The sequence below is a fragment of the Rhinatrema bivittatum genome, chromosome 5, assembly GCF_901001135.1.
Source record: "Rhinatrema bivittatum chromosome 5, aRhiBiv1.1, whole genome shotgun sequence".
Taxonomy (NCBI): domain Eukaryota; kingdom Metazoa; phylum Chordata; class Amphibia; order Gymnophiona; family Rhinatrematidae; genus Rhinatrema; species Rhinatrema bivittatum.
This window is the reverse complement of record NC_042619.1, coordinates 125,968,299-125,987,629: the sequence shown is the minus strand read 5'-3', so window position 1 is coordinate 125,987,629 and position 19,331 is coordinate 125,968,299. Positions and strand designations below refer to the sequence as shown.

Below are 19,331 nucleotides of genomic sequence, written 5' to 3'. Positions count from 1 at the left end.
ATGATAAGCTGGAAAATCTTATGATTACAGGTGGGCTGAAAAATACTGATTCACAATCACAAGCCCTGTCCATAGTATAGGCATTCCTATCAGCAACTTTGCCATTTTATTTTTAATTTTATGGGTTCTTATCGCAATAAGCTATTTGATTTAATCAATGCAACCTATGGGCAAATGCCCAGATTCTGAATTTGGTTTATGACTATTAATGGCAACTTTTTCCCCATCTCCTTTTTTCTGGGCTGGCCTTTAGCAGAGTTGCTTACCTGTAACAGGTGTTCTCCTAGGACAGCAGGATTTTAGTCCTCACAGATGGGCGACATCATCAGATGGAGCACAGCATGGAAAACTTTTGTCATAGTTTCTAGAACCTTGACTGGCACACTGAGCATGCCTAGCATGCCACTATCCGCACATCCACGTGGGGTCCCCCTTCAGTCTCATAACATAGAATTCATGAGTGAAAAAATAAAACAAACCATAGGAGAACCCAACTCCACTGGCGGTGGGCAGGTTTCCTGAGGACTAACATGCTGCTGTCCTAGAAGAACACCTGTTACAGGTAAGCAACTCTGCTTTCTCCTAGGACAAGCAGGATGGTAGTCCTCACAGATGGGGGAATACCAAGCTACAGACTGCTCCCCGTCACAACGATGACCAACAAGCACCAAACCGGCACAAAAATAACTGCAGTGCTGTTCATAACATAGGGAGACAGCCTGAACCCGAACAATGGGCCCTAGACGGGGAGAGCTGAGTTTAAGCCTGGAAGAGGTTGCGAATGACAGATTGGCCGAAGCTACTGTCATGTCGACCATCCCTGTCCAAGCATTAGTGGGCAGCAGCCATGTGTAGGGAACTCCACGCGGTCTTGCAGATTTCAGCAATGGGAATCGCTTGCAAGTGGGCAACCAATGCCGCCATGGCTCTCACAGAGCGAGCATTTACGCGGCTTCCAAGCTGAAGGCCCTCCTGTGCATAGGAGGAGGAGATGCAATCCGCCAGCTAGTTGGACAGATTTTGCTTGCCCACCGCAATGCCTAGCCTGTTCCTGTCAAAGGATATAAGAGTTGCGTGGACTGCCTGTTACCTGCTGTGCATTCGAGATAGAAAGCTAAAGCATTCTTGCAGTCCAAACTGTGCAGAGCCCGTTCATCCTGGTGAGAATGGGGCCTCGGAAAAAAGGTAGGCAGAACGATGGACTGATTAAGATGAAAACCAGTCACCACCTTAGGCAGGAACTTAGGGTGCGTACGCAGGACCACCCTAGCATGAAAGAATTTTGTGTAAGGCGGATATATAACCAACACCTGAAGTTCACTAACCCTGTGCACCGAAGTGACTGTCACCAGAAAGAGAACCCTTCCAGGTCAGGAACTTCAGACCACAGGAGCACAAAGGCTCAAAAGGGTCACAAATGAGCCACGCCAATACTATGTTGAGGTCCCAGGACACAACAGGTGGCCAAAGGGGAGCCCTTCAGCTAAAGAAAGCCCCGCAGAAATCGCCCCATGATGGGTTGCACAGAGATGGGCTTACCACAGACACCCTGATGGCCCTCAGATGTACTCTGACTGAGCTTGTCTTTAACCCAGCCTCTGAGAGGTGCCACAGATAGTCAAGTAACTACGGAGCGGGGCAGGTGGAAGGATCCAAGCCATGACCCTTGCACCAGACGGAGAACCTCCTCCATTTCAGTCAATAAAATTTCCTGGTGGAAGGCTTCCTGAAAGCGACCAAAACCCGAGACACGTCATCAGAGAGGCCCAGGGGCTGCAGGACTAAGCGCTCAACATTCAAGCCATCAAGGCTAATGCCCAGAGGTTTGGATGGCACACTCTGCCCCAATCCTGTGTGATCAGATTGGGAGAGGTCCCCAGATAGATGGGTTCTCTGACTGACAGGTCCCAAAGGAGCCGGAACCAGTCCTGTCTGAGCTAATAAGGGAACACAAGGATCATGGTCTCCTGGTCCTGCTGGACCTGCAATAGTCTTCATGAGCAGCAGAAGAGGAGAAAACGCATACAGGAGACCCATGCTCCAATATCGGGCAAAGGCATCTGAGGCTGGAAGACCATCTGTTCTGAACAGGGAGCAGAAATTGCTCACTTTGCAACTTAGGGGGAGGCAAAGAGATCCACCTCCGGAGTTCCCCACTGGCCCATAAAAACTTGCATTACCAATCCAAAGCATGTAATATAACCTGTACAATTTAACAACCAAACTATGTTTATAATGATTAAGATAACTATGTTAACATGCATATGAACTTTTGAACACTCTGTTAAACCATCGAAACTTTGTAAACCGTTGTGATGGCAAAACCGAACGATGGTATACAAAACTCGATAAATAAATAAATAAATAAGATCTGGGCCACCACTGCTGGATCAGTGACACTCGTGTGGGTGGAACACTCGATTCAGATGGTCCGCTATCATATTCTCCGTGCCGACTTGGTACATTGCTCTCAAGAGCATGCCCTGCGACAGTGCCCAGGACCAATTCTGTACTGCTGCTTGACAGAGGAGGAACGACCTTTCAAGAAGCAGGTCTGATCCCTGTTTGTTGATGTACCACATTGCTACCTGATTGTCTGTCCGAATCAGGATTGCCTTGTAGGACAAACTGTCTCAAAACGCTCAAAGGGTGTAGCAAATTGTTTGAAGCTCCAGGAAGTTGATCTGACATAGGGCTTCCTGAGCTGTCCATCGACCTTGTGTATGGAGGTCATCCACAACCCAGGGGGGAGGCATTGGTGGTAAGCACCTCCTGAGATGGGGAACCCTGAAAAGGGACCCCTGCTCAAGGTTGGGCAGATCCTCCCACCAGGACAGAGAGAGCCGGAAAGGCGGTGTAAAGTGGACACGCGCCCCAAGGTCCTAGGATGCCTGCTGCCACTGTGACCACAAAGCCCACTGCGCCCTGCGCATGCACAGGTGGGCTAAGGGGGTGACGTGGACAGGTGCAGCCATGTGACCCAAAAGACAAAATATCAGACGAGCAGAAACTTGCGGACGGCTGCGGACCAAGCTCACCAGAGACGAGAGGGTAACAGCTCGATTGCAGGGCAAAAAAGCATTGACCTGAACTATGTCCAGTCTGGCCCCGATGAAACCCAGGTGTGGTGACCAGCTGAGGTGGGACTTGGGGTAATTGATGACAAACCCCAGAGATTGCAACACCTGAATGGTCAGATGTAAGGAGCACAGCACCCCCTGCTGAGTAGCACTTTTGACCAGCCAGTCATCCAAGTAGGGGAACACGTGCATTCCCTGATGTCGGAGGTTCTCCCCTACCGCTGCCAGACACATGCTGAAGACCAAGGGGGGGGGGGGGGCTGATGCAAGGCTGAATGGCAACACTCAATACTGGAAATGATCCTTTCCCATCACAAAGTGAAGATACTTCCTGTGATCCGGGAGGATCGCAATGTGGGCGTAGGCATCTTTCTGGTCGAGTGAGCAGAGCCAGTCTCCTTTTCTTAGGAGCGGGATCAGGGTGCCCAGAGAGACCATCTTGAACCTCTCTCTTTGAAAGAATTTGTTCAAGGCTCTCAGGACGAGAATAGGGCGTAGACCCCCAGTTCTCTTTGGTATCAGGAAATACAGAGAGTAGAACCCTCTGCCCTGCTGGTGGAGGGGGACGGGTTCCACTGCTCTGGCTGTTAGAAAGGCAGAGAGCTCTGTTAGAAGTATTTCCTGAGAAGCAGATGAAGCCCATGATGCACGTGGTGGAGAGTCCACACGGACATCCTTGAAGTTTAGCCGGTATCTTCGGTGGACAATGGTGAGAACCCACTGGTCCGACGTAACATGGGGCCAGCAGTGCGCAAAATGACGCAGCCTGCCTCCGACTGGGGGGGGGGGGGCAGAATACCCAGGGTATGGCAATCTGGCTCATGCTCCCTCGCTCCCAGTCAAAACCCCGTGGCAGGGCTCTGTTGGGGGGCTGGCTGAGACCTGTGGGCCCGCTGCTGTCGGAGGCCATTGAGGTCAGATGGTCTTCCTGGCACTGGCTGTGTTGGAAGGACACCCAGACCGCCACCCCACAGGGCTCGGAGCACCGCCACCTGAAACTTGTGGTCCAACTCCTCCTGAAAATCTGGTGAAGTGAGGATGGAAGGAGGAGGAGGCGTCACCAGAGCTTCCTCGGGGCCCGGCACCGTTATCAGTGGGGAATGCCTGGATCTCCCGGGTCTGATAGAAGACTATGCCTCTTCCCCATGGGGTCACTTCAGTGGTGGCACGGCGGCTGCCAATGCCACATCAGTCCCAGGGAAGTGTGTCAACAGTGACCGGTGACTGTGTTTGCAGCAGTGCTTGGCCTGATCTTTCCCCGGCGCCGAGGAAGCTGAAGATCCCGACATCTCGGAAAGCAACAACATTGGAGACAGCCTATCTCCAGCTCAGAGAGAGAGAGAAGGACCCGCTGGGAGAGTGGAAAGGGACGGCATATCCAATGGCTCCCCTCAGCTTCTAAGTGTCAATGGCCCTGACACTAGAGTAGATGGATCAGACTTTTAGGATCCAAAAAGCTTTTCCATCTTATCCAGCCAGGCATGACAGCCCTTGGGGGCCATCTGATCACACAGATGGCACCCGCGGACATCGTGTGGCACCCCCAGGCAGAGGATACAGACCTTGTGTGGATCAGTAATAGACATGGTCCACAGGCACTGGGGGCACCGTCGAAAACTGGATGCCACCATGAAAAACAGCCGGTAAGCTGTTGATGGACAGCGGCCACCGAGGAGCGAGACACTAGGAATCGACCACAGCGAAGGGGAAAAATGGCACCTACCTTGACACTGGACAGCACCAACCGGAGAAAAGGGACCCAGCGCAGGAAAAAGTCGAAAAATGACCGGGAACACTTTTTTGTAGAAAAAATAAAGAGCAGAGCTCCAGAACCGCAAGGCAACTACTTTGCTGGGGGCGGGGAGATAAAAAAAGTTCTGTGCCGGGCTCCATGTGATGATATCACCCATCTGTGGACTACCATCTTGCTTGTCCTAGAAGAAAGTCAGAGTCAAAGACAGGGAAAGTGAAATAGAAAAAAAACTGCTGACTCCCTGGCTCAAGATAGAGCTTCTTGCCTAGTAGTGTGAATTCATCCGATTGCATGTTATCCACTAGCCTGTTTTATATTGTCTCTAAGGAATGTCCCAAAGGGACATAAAAATAAAAATTTTGGCATGTATTTAATTTTAACCCACCAAGGTTTTTTCCAAAAGTGAAAGATAGGTAATCAAAAATTAATGAAGGTGGCCTTATCCACAAAATTAAGAAAAACAGTTTTAAAGTTTTGAAAATTTAGCATTAAAAGTAAGTTACTCAAAATAACCTACTTACCTTTGCTTTTCTTTTCTCTCCTTATGCTTTTCAAGATTGTGCCCTCGGTCCTTCACCTCTCGCGACTTATCCTCTGTACGCTCTTTTACCCTGTATTTTTCTTTGTGCTTCTTTGTGACTGGGACCTCTTCCTGAGCTGGGGGAGGTGGACTAGGAGTACGAGGTCCCTTTTTCTTACTTTGTGTTCCTTTTGAACTTCTAGTGACAGAGAGAAAGAATTAGGAATAGGAAAAAGAAATAAAATCCTTAAAAGGACAAAAAGTTCTTCTGTTTAATCCCTCTTCTCTTCTATTCTGCTCTGAGATAAATCATCAGAAACAAGCATCAATATCTTCCTGATTTTCTCCCACCAATGCTGCCCTATACAGGCCAAGTACTGCAGTGACCTCGGAAGCAAACAGCTTCCTACAATTACTAATACTATAAAACAGTGCTTCATATACATATTTTAAAAAGTTAACCACCCCCCACTAAAAAAGTATTTTATATTTTCTTGCTTTCATTATTTTTCATTGTTTTGTAAATTTTAAAGCTCTTTTTTTCTTTTTCTGATCAGTTCCACTAAAGTATGGGGATCCCAGGCTTCTTCTCCATTTTCTGCATCGCCATATGTTTGCTGTTTAGCAAAGAATAAATCACATTCCAAATGATAAAGGCCTCATTACCAACTGGAAAAGTCTGTAACGTGCAAAAAATAGCTATATTTAAAGTGGACATGCAAAAGTACTTAAAAGTAATTTTCTATTAGTCGTGGGGAAAATAGGGGTGAAAGAATAGAAAGAATGAAATGGGGTTCTAGATGGTATATTAGACAGAGTAACAGAAAAATTATTCTTTCAATCAAATCAGACCTTGCTAGACTGCTTTAAGCACAATACTTTGGAAGATATTTTGGCTAATCACTAAATACTACCAAAGACGACTAGTGAGAGCTCCTCCTGCCCGTGGCTGTGCCATTAACACACTCCACTTCAACCATGTTGAAGAACATAAATCTAAACCTGGTTATGAAACATATGACTACTTCTTCACTGTGCAGAGCACTCGGCACTGACTCCCTGCCTCCCTAATAAAAGCTTATTTAACAATTCTAGTGTTAGGATTAAACATATAATGTGGTACTTCTGGTACATTGTTTAGCATACCGTATACCCCTATTTCTTCCAACAACGGACTCCACTGTCTATTTCTTTCACCTTCAAGCCCAATGTCATTGGAGCATAATCTCACCATATATAATTACGCTAATCTCAACCAGCTCCACAAGATTAACAAACACCTTCTCTACTAGAAACATATCTATACGAGAATATGAATTGTGGGGCTGAGAGTAGAAGATATAATTCCTACTGTTTAGGAAATAAAATCTCCAGACAGCGATAAGATCCCATTTTGTCATTAAACCCTTAAGCTTATGTCTATTCTTGCTCAATATCTGTCCACCTTTGGCTTGACTTATCCAGTGCCGAAGAACAGGTCATATTGAAGTCCCCAGCCACTATGATATGCTCTTCTCCCTTGGCTTCATCGATGGTTAAGAAAAATTGAACTTGGCCTGTATTAGGTGCATAGATATTCGGCAAAGTATACACAACCCCAGAAATTTCAAATTGAATTAAGATGAACTTTCCCCTAGGATCCCTATAGCTTATCCTAACATTACATATCAAATCTTTATCAAACAAAATCCCCACTCTCGCATTTTTTTCATCCTTAGTTGCTGCTGCTGCAAACAAGAGAAACATTTTTTTCCTATGTAATAAATGCTCAAATCTGTGTTTTAAATGAGTTTCCTATAATAGTATGATAGATCCCTGCGATTGTTGAATTTCCCTCCTAAGCAGTTGTCTTTCTCGGGATGTTTAGTCCTTTCACATTTAAAGAAAGAATCTTTAATTTAGACATCATGAAATCGCGTCCCCCAACATCCTCCACCCCTTAAAGACACCCATCTCATATTCATCCGACTTCCAAACATTACTCAGTATATCTGCATTCACTTTGCGGCTTCCTCCCTACAAACTGAACTAGTTTGAACTATATTGGCACTACAGAACTATCAGTCTGAAAATCTTTTTGTACCCCTATCCACCCCCCTATTCCCCATATATCATGTCAATATTGCCCCTCCACAACACTGCATAGCTACCAGAGAAGTGTACATGACCGGACAACAACCCAAGGCACCGGAATTACCCACCCTCTATGCTAGTACAAGCAAAAAATTGTACCACCCCTTCTAACAGAAATATAGGAAGAACAGTAAGTTATCCCAAACCAACATGCTATTAACAACATTCCATTGGCTTAAGCAGAAAAAAAAAATGCAATGAAATATGTCTCTGCCTCATCCAATATTGTCCTTAGATGAGTTGGAGTCTCCTAAGTTCCTCCTCAGCCTCCATCCTCCTTTGCCCACTCTTTGCCATCGAGGCGGGTCATCTTTGGAAGCCGATGTCTTAGCTGACTTCTGGTATACATTCGCAATAGTAATTCCCACAATGTTCAAAATGGCCAATGCCTCTTTGATCATCTTGACCGTCGGGCCGATGCGGTAAAGTGCGCTCAGGCTGGGCGCACTGTTAGCCCCCGTTTGGCCGCACGTTTTCGACGCTCTATTTTTACCCCTTATACAGTAAGGGGTAATAGTGCGTGGAAAACACGCGGCCAACCCCCCCGAAATTAATAGCGCCCGCAACATTCAAATGCATGTTGATGGGCCTATTAGTCATTCACGCGTGATACAGAAAGTAAAATGTGCAGCAAAGCCGCACATTTTACTTTCAGAAATTAACACCTGCCAAAGGCAGGAGTTAATTTCAGCCGGCACCGGAAAAGTGTACAGAAAAGCAGAAAAAACTGCTTTTCTGTTCACCCTCCGACTTAATATCATAGCAATATTAAGTCGGAGGCCCAAAAATTAAAAAAAAATTAAAAATCTGCCCGCGGCCCGCGGGTTGGAAGATGGACGCTCAATTTAGCTGGCATCCGTTTTCCGAACCCGTGGCTGTCAGCGGGTTCAAGAACCAACGCCGGTAAAATTGAGCGTCAGCTGTCAAACCCGCTGACAGCCGCCGCTTCTGTCAAAAAGGAAGCGCTAGGGATGTGCTAGTGTTCCTAGCACCTCCTTTTACCGTGGGCCCTCATTTGCATACAGGCCGATACTGAATCTCGCACCCAGGACACTGGCCTGTGCACTCGCTGGCTCTCCCGCGACTTTTACTGTATCGGCCCGCTTGTAAGAAGTGCCATGAATCATCATCACCACATCAAAAGGATATAACTAACATTCCCTGTATGTACCAGGATCAGTCCAGACTGCTGGGTTATGCCTCCCCTCCAGCAGATGGAGTCAGAGAAAAGCTGAAAGGCACCCCCTAGATATACCGGTGTGCCACCTGCGATCCCTCAGTATTTTCTCTGACTCCAGCAGATTGAGAGGCATAACCTGCGGTCCTGGTCTACATTGGCTAATTGGTTATCCAGGTTTTTATTTTATATACTATACCTGACTAGATCAACTAGCTTGCTTTCTATTTCCAGTAATATAAAATAAAATAAGAGATAGGTTCTGTTTTTTCAGTTGGTTTCCCGCGCAGCGATAAGGCAGGTTTGCGGCAGGCTTAGAAGGGCATTGCCCACGCACCATTTGCCCGGAGCTAGTTAGTCCCCGTGGGCCAGGGGGAGAGCTTACCGCCGCTCACCCTCCCCCCACAGTAGTAGTTTTTCCAGAGGTTTCTCTGAAGGGGGCTCTAGGAGCAGTCACGGCTTAGTTGAAAAAAAAAACAAAAAACAAAAACTAACCCAAAGCCACTTAAGTCCTGGTTGGGGGCAGGCAGTGGGCTTACACCCTTGCAGCCCCAGCCTGCCGCGGTTCAGCCCGGGGACTCTGGAGGGGGTGGCTGTCTCACCCGGTGCGCTGTTTCCTGTGGAGCCGGGGTCTTGCTTTTGGCACGCTTTTTCGGGGCGCGACTCTCCCGAGAGGGTCTCTGCTCCCGATGTCTCCCCGGGGGCGAGGGACCTTCTTGGGGGCAGAGCGCTGCCTGCAGCGTTTCTTCAGCGCGGCATCCGGGAGTGCTCCCTGCTCGTTCAGCAGCCCCACCTCCCCTTCAGAAGGAGGCAGCGGCCATCTTGCCAGCGCTGCCGACAGAGGGAACAGCGTCAGAGGCGGAGGATTCTTCTCCTTCCTCCCCGCCTGCCTTGAGATTTCACCGCGACAGACTTCTATAGGACATATCCTTACCTTTTTGCAGGCTGGTTTGAAGAAGGGTCTGGCCTACAGTTCTCTTAGGGTGCAGGTGGCGGCTCTGGGTTGCCTGAGAGGCAAGGTTGACTGTGTCTCTCTGGCGTGTCATCCAGATGTTGCTCGTTTTTTTGTGCGGAGTTCGGAATTTGCGTCCTCCTGTGAGAGTACCCTGTCCTTCCTGGAGCTTGAACTTGGTCCTTCGTGGTCTCTGTACGGCCCCCCTTTGAACCTATTAAGCGGGCCTCCTTGAAGGATTTAATGCTCAAGACAATATTTCTAGTGGCCATTTCGTCAGCGCGTCGTGTTTCGGAGCTGCAGGCTCTTTCGTGCAGGGAACCCTTCTTGCGTATTTCGGATTCTGGTGTGTCGTTGCACACTGTTCCTTCCTTCTTGCCTAAGGTGGTATCGGCCTTTCATGTTAATCAGACTGTAGAATTGCCTTCCTTTTCGGAGGAGGAGCTCCAGTCTTCTCAAGGTCAGGATTTGAGGCATTTGGATGTCCGTCGAATACTCCTGAGGTATTTGGAAGTGACTAATGAGTTTCGGAGGTCGGATCACCTGTTTGTGTTGTGGAATGGCCCCAAGAAGGGCCTTCAGGCATCCAAGACGACTATTGCACGATGGTTGAAGACCGCAATCGCGTCCACGTACATTGGTTGTGGTAAGTCTGTGCCCGATGGGCTGAAGGCTCATTCGCTGCGTTCTCAGGCGGCTTCATGGGCTAAAAGCCAGTTGGTGTCTTGCCAGGAGATTTACAGGGCGGCCACTTGGAAATCCTTGCATACATTTGGTAGGCATTATCGCTTGGATGTTCGTGGTCCGTCGGCTGAGTCCTTTGGGAGCAGCGTGATTCGAGCGGGACTCTCTGGGTCCCACCCCATTTAAGGCGGCTCGGGTACATCCCAGCAGTCCTGGTACGTACAGGGAAAGGAAAATTAGTTTCTTACCTGATAATTTTCGTTCCTGTAATCAGGACCAAGGATCAGTCCAGACGCCCGCCCACGTCAATGTCTTTAGGAGAGTCCGCTCGTGTTTCTATCGGGTCGTTCTTTTGCAGCGAGCTACACCTTCAAGTGGTAATTACAAGTGTTGCTGCGGATTATACAGTAAGTTGTTCTGTGGTTGTTTTTAGTTTTCTTATATAGGGCGACAGCTTGTTGCTGTTGTTAGACGATGTTACTATTTGATCTAGTCAGTGGTTGGTCTAAAGAGGGTTGGTTTTCTTCTGCTTTGATATCAAATATACTGAGGGATCGCAGGTGGCACACCGGTATATCTAGGGGGTGCCTTTCAGCTTTTCTCTGACTCCATCTGCGAGGGGAGGTATAACCCAGCAGTCTGGACTGATCCTTGGTACTACAGGAACGAAAATTATCAGGTAAGAAACTCATTTTCCTATATCGGAAGCTGCCTTTTCGAAATGCAGTGGTAACTTCTTTAAAAGCCATACACGTTTTGATGGTGACTGGGAATGGTTCAGCATAAACAAACGTTGTGAGCGCTCCAGACCCATGAAGGTTGTTTACCGGGTAGCGATGGAACAGGCCACTATCTCTCTCACGGGCCGATTCAGTAAAGTCCGTGGGAAAGCGGGCGAATGCCCGCTCTCCCGGTGCGCGTACAGGCCACTTGACCGTGCACGCGATTCAGTATTTAAATTAGGCCCGGCGGTAGAAACGTGCAAAAGGAGACGCATCCCTAGCGCCTCCTTTTGGCCCGGAGCGGTGGCTATCAGCTGGTTTGACAGCAGACGCTCAATTTTGCCGGCGTCGGTTCTCGAGCCCGCTGACAGCCTCGGAAACCAGATGCCGGCAAAATTGAGCGTCCGGTTTTCGACCCGACAGCCGCGGGTCGACTTCAAATTTTTATTTTTTTTTTATACCCTTTGGGACCTCCGACTTATTATCGCCATGATATTAAGTCGGAGGGTGCACAGAAAAGCAGTTTTTACTGCTTTTCTGTGCACTTTCCCGGTGCCCGAAGAAATTAGCGCCTACCTGCGCTAATTTCTGAAAGCAAAATGTGCGGCTTGGCTGCACATTTTGTTTTCTGAATAGCGCGGGAATACCTAATAGGGCTCTCAACATGCATTTGCATGTTGAGGGCGCTATTAGGTTCGGCGGGTTGGACGCGCGTTTTCAGCCCCTTACTGAATAAGGGGTAAGGGAAAACGTGCGTCCAGTGGCGGGTTAACAGTGCGCGCCGTCGGAGCGCATTGTACTGTATCGGCCCATCAGTTTGTTTGCAATTTTGGGGTCCAACGAACAATGCGCCCTCTCCAGCACAATATTCGGTGGTTCATATTGTCCATCCTCAGCTTGCTTTTGATGCAGCAAAAACCCATGTAATCTCATCACCACTGCTGTACAATCTGCGTATTCTTCTGTTTCCGGGATTCCCCGAAAGCACAAATTAGAGCACTGTGATCGGTTTTCAATGTCCTCTAATTTTTCTGCCATTTCTGACTTCTCAAGCTCCATTTGAGCATACTGAGATCTCAAAGTGAACATCACATGCAACCACCCAATTTCCAATCTCGGCCATCTGCTCGCGCATATTAGAAACCAATATCAGTATCTCTTTTTTATTCTCCATTATTTTGCAAAGATCATAGAATCACTGTCAAAATTCATCCAAAGTCTGTACTTGGCTCGTCTCGCCTTCTATGGTTGTTTTCACAAATTCACTCCCTGCCGGAGACAAGCACACTGCCTCCTTAATTTCTTCCATCTCAGACTCCACCACCGATTTTACATACGAAAACTGTTTGAAGTCCAGCGCTTTTTTCGTAGAGGACGGGATAATCGATCTTTACAGTTGTTGGGTTCCAAAAACATAGAATGTGGTATTCAATCAATGGATTACGGTGTATGGGAACAGAAGCTCAGAACTTAAGCTGCCATTGCTCATGTTATTTCTATATACAGAACTAACAACTCTTATGTATCTCACCATGCTAATTAAGTTAGTTCACAATACCAGCCCATTTTCTCTTGATGCAAGGACCACTTCTTCCAAATACTGATTAGCCTGATAAAATATTAACATTTGTGTTTCTACTGCGGTTGTAATTCCCTCAACTGAGAGGAAGGAACTCATGTCGGAGTCATGAGAATGAAAAAGTCAGGCCCAGATCACTAATCTTTTTTCTTCTTTAGTTTTGTGGCACAAACCACATGCTGGGCTTTCACCTATGGTATGATTCTCAACCCCTCGTTTACCAAGCTGTTGCCAACATATGACTTTAAATTCTCAAATCCCTCCCACCACTACCCGTCAGAGTTCCAGTAGATTCTGAAGAGAACTGGATTCTTCCCAGGTTTCAACACCACTGACCACCTCCACATTACAAATTTCTGCTTTATTACACCACTCCCCAGGGTATACTAGATTTCCTGCCTTTATCCTTGATGACACATTATGTTTATCCAAATAAAAGTATGATTAAAAAAAACTACCGTATTTTTCGCTCCATAAGATGCACTTTTTCCCCCCCAAAAGTGAGGGGAAAATGTATGTGCATCTTATGGAGCGAATATAAAAAACAAACAACCCCTCCCACCCTCCTGACTCCCCCAAGACCTGCCAAAAGTCCCTGGTGGTCCAACGGGGGTCCAGGAGCGATCTCCTGGACTTGGGCCGTCGGCTGCCAGTAATCAAAATGGCGCCGACAGCCCTTTGCCCTTACTATGTCACTGGGGCCGACCAATAGCAGCGGTAGCCCTTGTGACATAGTAAGGGCAAAGAGCCGTTGGCGCCATTTTGATTACTAGCAGCCAACAGCCCAAGCCCAGGAGATCGCTTCCGGACCGCTCCTGGACTCTGTGTATTTGTTTTAACAGGCTTTGCATGAGAGACGCAAGCTCCGGTAATGAACAACCCCCACTGGACCACCAGGGACTTTTGGCAGGTCTTGGGGGTGGGGGGGGTCAGGAGGGTGGGGGGTTGTAGTAAATTAATTTGGCAGGTCTTGGGGGAGGGGGGTCAGGAGGGTGGGGGGTTGTTAATTTAAAGAGTTGGGATGGGGATTTTTTTTGGGGGGGTTCCCAGAGAAAGATAAAAGTTTTCTGATCTGGGGAGTGGACCGAAATGGCCCTCCCCAGACCCAAAAAACAAAATGGGGAGAAATAAATGTTATGCACGCCCCTAATTTGCTCCGTAAGACGCACAGACGCCCAGGGACAAAGCCAATTTAGCACAAATTTTTTAATTTTTTTTTTTAAATTTCCCCCCTCTGAATCCTAGGTGCGTCTTATGGTCAGGTGCGTCTTATGGAGCGAAAAATACGGTAGGTAGGTCAAAATTTCCCTGGATGGTCAAAATATCTGCATTCTAATTACATAAAAGAACAATCTAATCTATCTTTTTTCTTCTCCTATTTTGCTGAGAAACACTCCTTTAAGAATCATGAAAAAATACAGAGTACAAACCCAGATACATCTGTTTATGTGCTAACACACCCCTACCCCAACACAAACACATTTTACATCAGACCACAGAATTACTTTTTTTTTTTCCTTTGTCAGGGTCTATCCTCACAAATTATTGGTCCAAATGCGAATGTCTATTTTTGAAATACATATTAAAAATATGTGCAGTCTCAAGTGACAAAACTACAATAAAACTGAAATCATAACCCTGATATGCTTTAACTGTTTGTCTCAACGGAAAAAGCTGTTTCTTATATACCACAATAGATACACTCATATAAAATTCAAAACATCATTGCAGAATTTCAGGGCAAAGCTACTTGATTGATTTATGGGGATCAAATGTCCCCCAAATAGTATTAATGGTTTTCTTTTCATGACAGGCAGTGAGAGTTAATGGCTTGGTGTAAACTTGATCAAACTTGTTTCAAGGAAAGGTACATATAAAAGTATAACATAACTTGCCTTGCTACCATATTGATCCATTAGATTTTTACCATAAAAGCAAGGGGATACTTAGCAAAATCAGATGCATTCATCTTTTTACTTTAAGAGTTTTCTACAAGTACTACTTGCTTTAATGTTTGCCAATAGGTAATTTAGCCAGACTTTAACCTTGCCATCATATCTGAAGGGACTTAAGTGGTTTCAAACATACGTAACACTTAGTGAATCATTAAAATAAAATTGCACCACCCATGTATTGTGCATATAACAAAACTATATTATGCCAGGGAGCTATAAACATCTGGCACCAATTAGAAATGTTATTAGTAAGTCTTTATGCTTAAAAAAATAATCATCAGCTCCCCTGCAATTCAGCTGGATTTCTGGGCACTGCCATATTAGAACAGATTATCTCACACTAACTGGATATGACTGAACCATTTTGGTCATCACACAGATTGCAAAAAACAATCTGCTCTAGTGACTTGTGTATTAGTTTGGGACTGTTCTAAACATGGCAGTTTCCAGTGGTTCAGAAAAAGCGTGGGAAATCAACTTAAAGAATATTAAAAAATAAAGGTTTCCCAGTACATTTTTTAATTGATTTAAGTTGAGTACTGATGTTTCCTGAACATACCCAGATCAGTCCAAACAATGGGTTTATGCATCCCTACCAGTAGATGTCGCGGCTGGCTCCAAGGGAGGGGTCTCCTTTGCTTCTTCTCCCATGGGGGATCGCAGGTAGGGGACCTCGGCCAGCTGGGATTCCTGTGACTCCCCTCCCCCTCCCTCTCCTGCAGTGCAGGAGCCCAAGGAGGCACAGGAAGAGGGAGCGGATTTGGAGTCCAGTCTCTTTATTCAAGGGATTGGGGGCCCGCAGGGTTTTTCCTGAGTTTATCCTGCTAATGCATGAGGCTTTCCTGGCTAGGGAAAGCTCAAGACAGAGGAGATCCAGAGAGATAAGGTCGAGCCTGTCCAAAAGACCGAGACTGGCTTCGGCAGGCGGGTCTAAGCACGGACTCGCTGGGGTTGCGGGGCACCGGTACGGAGGACAACCCCAGGGATCTAGATGACTCAGACGAGATGTAGGAGGATCCTGCATCTCCCCAAAGTGCAGATCCGGATGTGGACCTGGATGAGGGCGAGGATGATCCGGACATCCTGGAAGGACCTGCGACAGAGAGGGATGACCCTCGGGTAGTCTGTTTAAGGAGGAGCTTCGCTCTTTCATCCCTCAGGTGTTGGAAGAGTTGGGGGTGAAGCTAACTCAAAAAGAGTCAGATAATGAGGTTGTCAATCCGGTTCTGGATGGGCTTCGGGGTCCGCCTAATGCCTTTCCCATACTTAAGAAGATTCAGAAGCTGATTAGGCGGGAATGGGATTCCCCGGACTCAGACTTAAAAGGTCAGTAGAGCGATGACTAACCTTCATCTCTTGCTGGAGGAGCATTTGGACCATCTTAAGACCCCTAAGGTGGATGTGGTGGTCTCAGCCATCACCAAGACTACAATTCCGGTGGCGGGTTCCACCACCCTGAAGGATGTCCAGGACCGCAAATTGGAGATTCAGTTGAAGCGCATGTTTAAGGTGTCATCTGAGTTTGCAGGCCACAGGGTGTGGCTAGCATGATGCACTGTGCTGAATCCAGAAGCCTCAAGAATAAGCCTCGACTGGTGTGCTGACTCCTGTTCAGGTGGCTCGCTTGAAAGCTGGGGTGGGTTATATGACAGTTGCCTTTTATGATTTGGTGCCTATCTCGGCCAGGAATTTGGTCTCGATGATGCTGCATGCAGACTTCTGTGGTTACACAATTGGTCAGCAGACATGTGGTCCAAAACTCAGCTACTCAATTTTCCTTTTAGGGGAAAGCTGCTTTTCGGGGAGGACCTGAATTGGCTGAAGTCGTCTCTGGGGGAAACCAAGGGAAATAGACTGCTGGAGGATAAGAAGGGCAATAAGAAGATCTTTCCATCTCAATCCCATTTTCAGGACTCAAGGAGAGGGAGGAAGTCAGCAGCCATTTCAGGGTGCTGGCAGGTCCTCCAGAAGCAGGTCCGGTCAGGGGACTGGAGGAAATAGGGCCTCCCAATGAAGCCAGGCTTACCCACTCTTCGCTGGAAGCAATAAGGGGCAGGTTGTGCCATTTTTACGAGGAGTGGGTCAAGATTACCTCGGACCCATAGATGCTAGAGGTTGTGAGAGTCGGTTACGCCTTAGAATTTTCATGTCCACTCACGGAAGCCTTTCTGGAGACCCACTGAGCTTCCCGAAACAAACAGGAAGCGAGAGAGAGGACGCTTCAAAGGTTAATAAGACTAGAGGCCATAATTCCGGTGCTACTAAGTGAGCAGGGGCGGGGAAGGTACTCCATCTATTTTGTGGGTCCAAAGAGGAAGGCACCTTCTGTCCCAACTTGGATTTGCAAAAGGTAAACATAAGCTTGCAAGTGTCGCGTTTCCGGATGGAGTTGTTGCATACGGTGATTGCAGCAGTCAGCAAAGGAGAATTCCTGGCATCTCTGAATCTAACCAAAGCTTATCTGCATATTCCCATTTGAAAAGACCATCAGAAGTTTCTGCAGTTCAAAGTATTAGGTTAGCATTTTCAGTTTCGGGCTCTCCCCTTTGGGGTGGCCACGGCTCCCGAACCTTCACACTGGTGATGGTGGTGGTGGTGGTGGCAGCCTAGTGACGAGAAGGGATTCTGGTCCATCCATATCTAGATAATTGGCTTATCCGGGCAAAGATGGAGGAGGAGTGCTGTCGAGCCGTGCAACAAGCAATCAACACCCTCGGCACTCTGGGTTGGGTCATCAATGTGGCAGTCACCTGGTTCTGTCTCAATCGTTGGAATATCTAGGAGCCCGTTTCGATACCCAGAAGAGCAGAGTGATTTTTGAAGTTGCAGGCGCAGGTGACAAGGCTGCTGCATCTGCCAGTGCTAAGGGTCTGGGATTACTTACAGGTGCTAGGATCCATGGCCTCGATGTTGGATCTGGTTCCATGGGCCTTTGCTCACAGATGGAATCTGATATTGGACCAGTTTTATCTACTGTTGACGCTGTTAGCGGAATCCAGGTCCAGTCTTTCGTGGTGGCTGTCAAGGAGCAACCTGGAAAAGGGAGTGGACCTCAGATTGGGTGGTAGTGACCACAGATGCCAGCCTCAAGGGCTGGGGAGCAGTATATGCCTGGGTCGATCTGCCCAGGGGCTTTGGTCAGTGGAGGAGGAGGTCTGGTCCAATTGTCTGGAGACCAAGGCAGTGTGCAGACCCCTGAAAGAGTTTCTGCCATGTGGTCCAGGGTCAAATGGTCCAGGTGTTTTCGGACAATGCGACAACGGTGGCATACATCAACCATCAAGGAGGAATGAAGAGCCTCGCTATGGCTCGGGAAACTCAGCTATTGTTTGCGTGGGTGGAGTGTCATCTCAAGGAAATTGAAGTCTCCCATGTAGCAGGTATAGACAACGTGCAGGCGGATTTCCTAAGCAGGCAACAGCTGGATCCTGAGGAGTTGGAGCTGTCCCCAGAAGCCTGGAATCACATTGGTGCCAGATGGGGTGTTCCACAGCTGGATCTCATGGCAACATGGGCCAATGCAAAGATGACAAGATTCTTTAGTCGCAGAAGGGAAGTCTGTTCGGTAGGACTGGGTGCCCTAGTGTGCCTGTGGCCGAGGGGGATCCTTTTGTATGTGTTTCCTCCATGGCCACTCATAGGTTGAGTGTTATGGTGTATATAGATGCATCCAGACACAGTAGTGTTGGTAGTGCTGGAATGGTCGCGGCATCCATGGTTCTCGGATCTGGCATATCTGGTAATGGACGAACCTCTTTGGCTGTCTCATTTGCCGGGATTATTGCGGCAGGACCCAAATTTTCAATTCGGGAGGATCGCTTTTGTCTCGCTGCTTGGCTTTAGAGAGGTGGTGCTTACGAATGAAGGGATATTCTGAACCAGTAATTACTACCCTTGCACAGGCGAGAAGGCCTGCTACTTCCATGGCATACATCAGAGTATGAAAGGTTTTTGAGACCTGGTGTCTGCAACAAAGCCTGGATCCTCTGTCGGCATCAGTTCGGAATATTTTGTCCTTTCTACAGCAGGGTTTGTCCAAGGGTTTAACCTATAGTTCGCTCTGTGTCCAGGTTTCTGCCTTGGGTTGTCTCAGGGGCAAGGTGCGAGGTACATCTTTGGCCTCTCATCTTGATGTCATGTGATTCCTAAAAGGGGTGAAGCATGTAAGACCTCCACTTCGGAAGACGTGCCCAGATTGGAACCTCAATTTAGTCTTGCAGGTTCTCTGTGAGGCACCCTTTGAGCCTTTAGGCCGAGCTTCTTTGAAGGATCTTATGTTGAAGGTGGTTTTTCTGGTCGAGATTCGCTCAGCGAGACGGATTTCAGAGCTTCAGGCTCTTTCTTGTCACTATCCTTTTTTGTGTATTACTAACAGAGTGTCCTTGCTTATGGTGCCTTCATTTTTGCCAAAAGTGGTTTCTGCCTTCCATGTGAATCAGACAGTGAGACTGCTGGGTTTCCCAGAATGGTCTAGAGATTTGACAGGGGGTAGAGATCTCCATCTTCTGGATGTGCGTCGTACTCTGTTGCGCTATTTGAAGGTCACTAATTCCTTCCGGTGCTCAGACCATCTTTTTGTGTTATTTGGTGGAGCTAAGAAGGGAGAAAAAGCTTCCAATTGAAAGAGGCTATTTGTTCGGCCTACATTTGTAAGGGCCAAGCCATTCTGACGGGTCTCAAAGTGCATTCGACTAGAGCTCAGGCACCCTCTTGGGCGGAGTGTCAGTTGGTGTCTCCCCAAGAGATCTGTAGGGTCGCGGTGTGGTCCTCGCCTCA

The 19,331-nt window shown here is 47.6% G+C and overlaps 1 protein-coding gene across 4 annotated transcripts in view; it reads right to left on the bottom strand.

Annotated features, from left to right (window-relative positions):
• The window catches only part of ZC3H13 (zinc finger CCCH-type containing 13), a 230,261-nt gene that overhangs the window by 132,907 nt on the left and 78,023 nt on the right, over window positions 1-19,331 (bottom strand). For all 4 annotated transcript variants that reach the window (XM_029602891.1, XM_029602893.1, XM_029602890.1 and 1 more), the window contains exon 8: window positions 5,355-5,552. In XM_029602891.1, coding sequence (XP_029458751.1) covers window positions 5,355-5,552 — 198 coding nt within the window. The remainder of the gene's footprint in view (window positions 1-5,354; window positions 5,553-19,331) is intronic.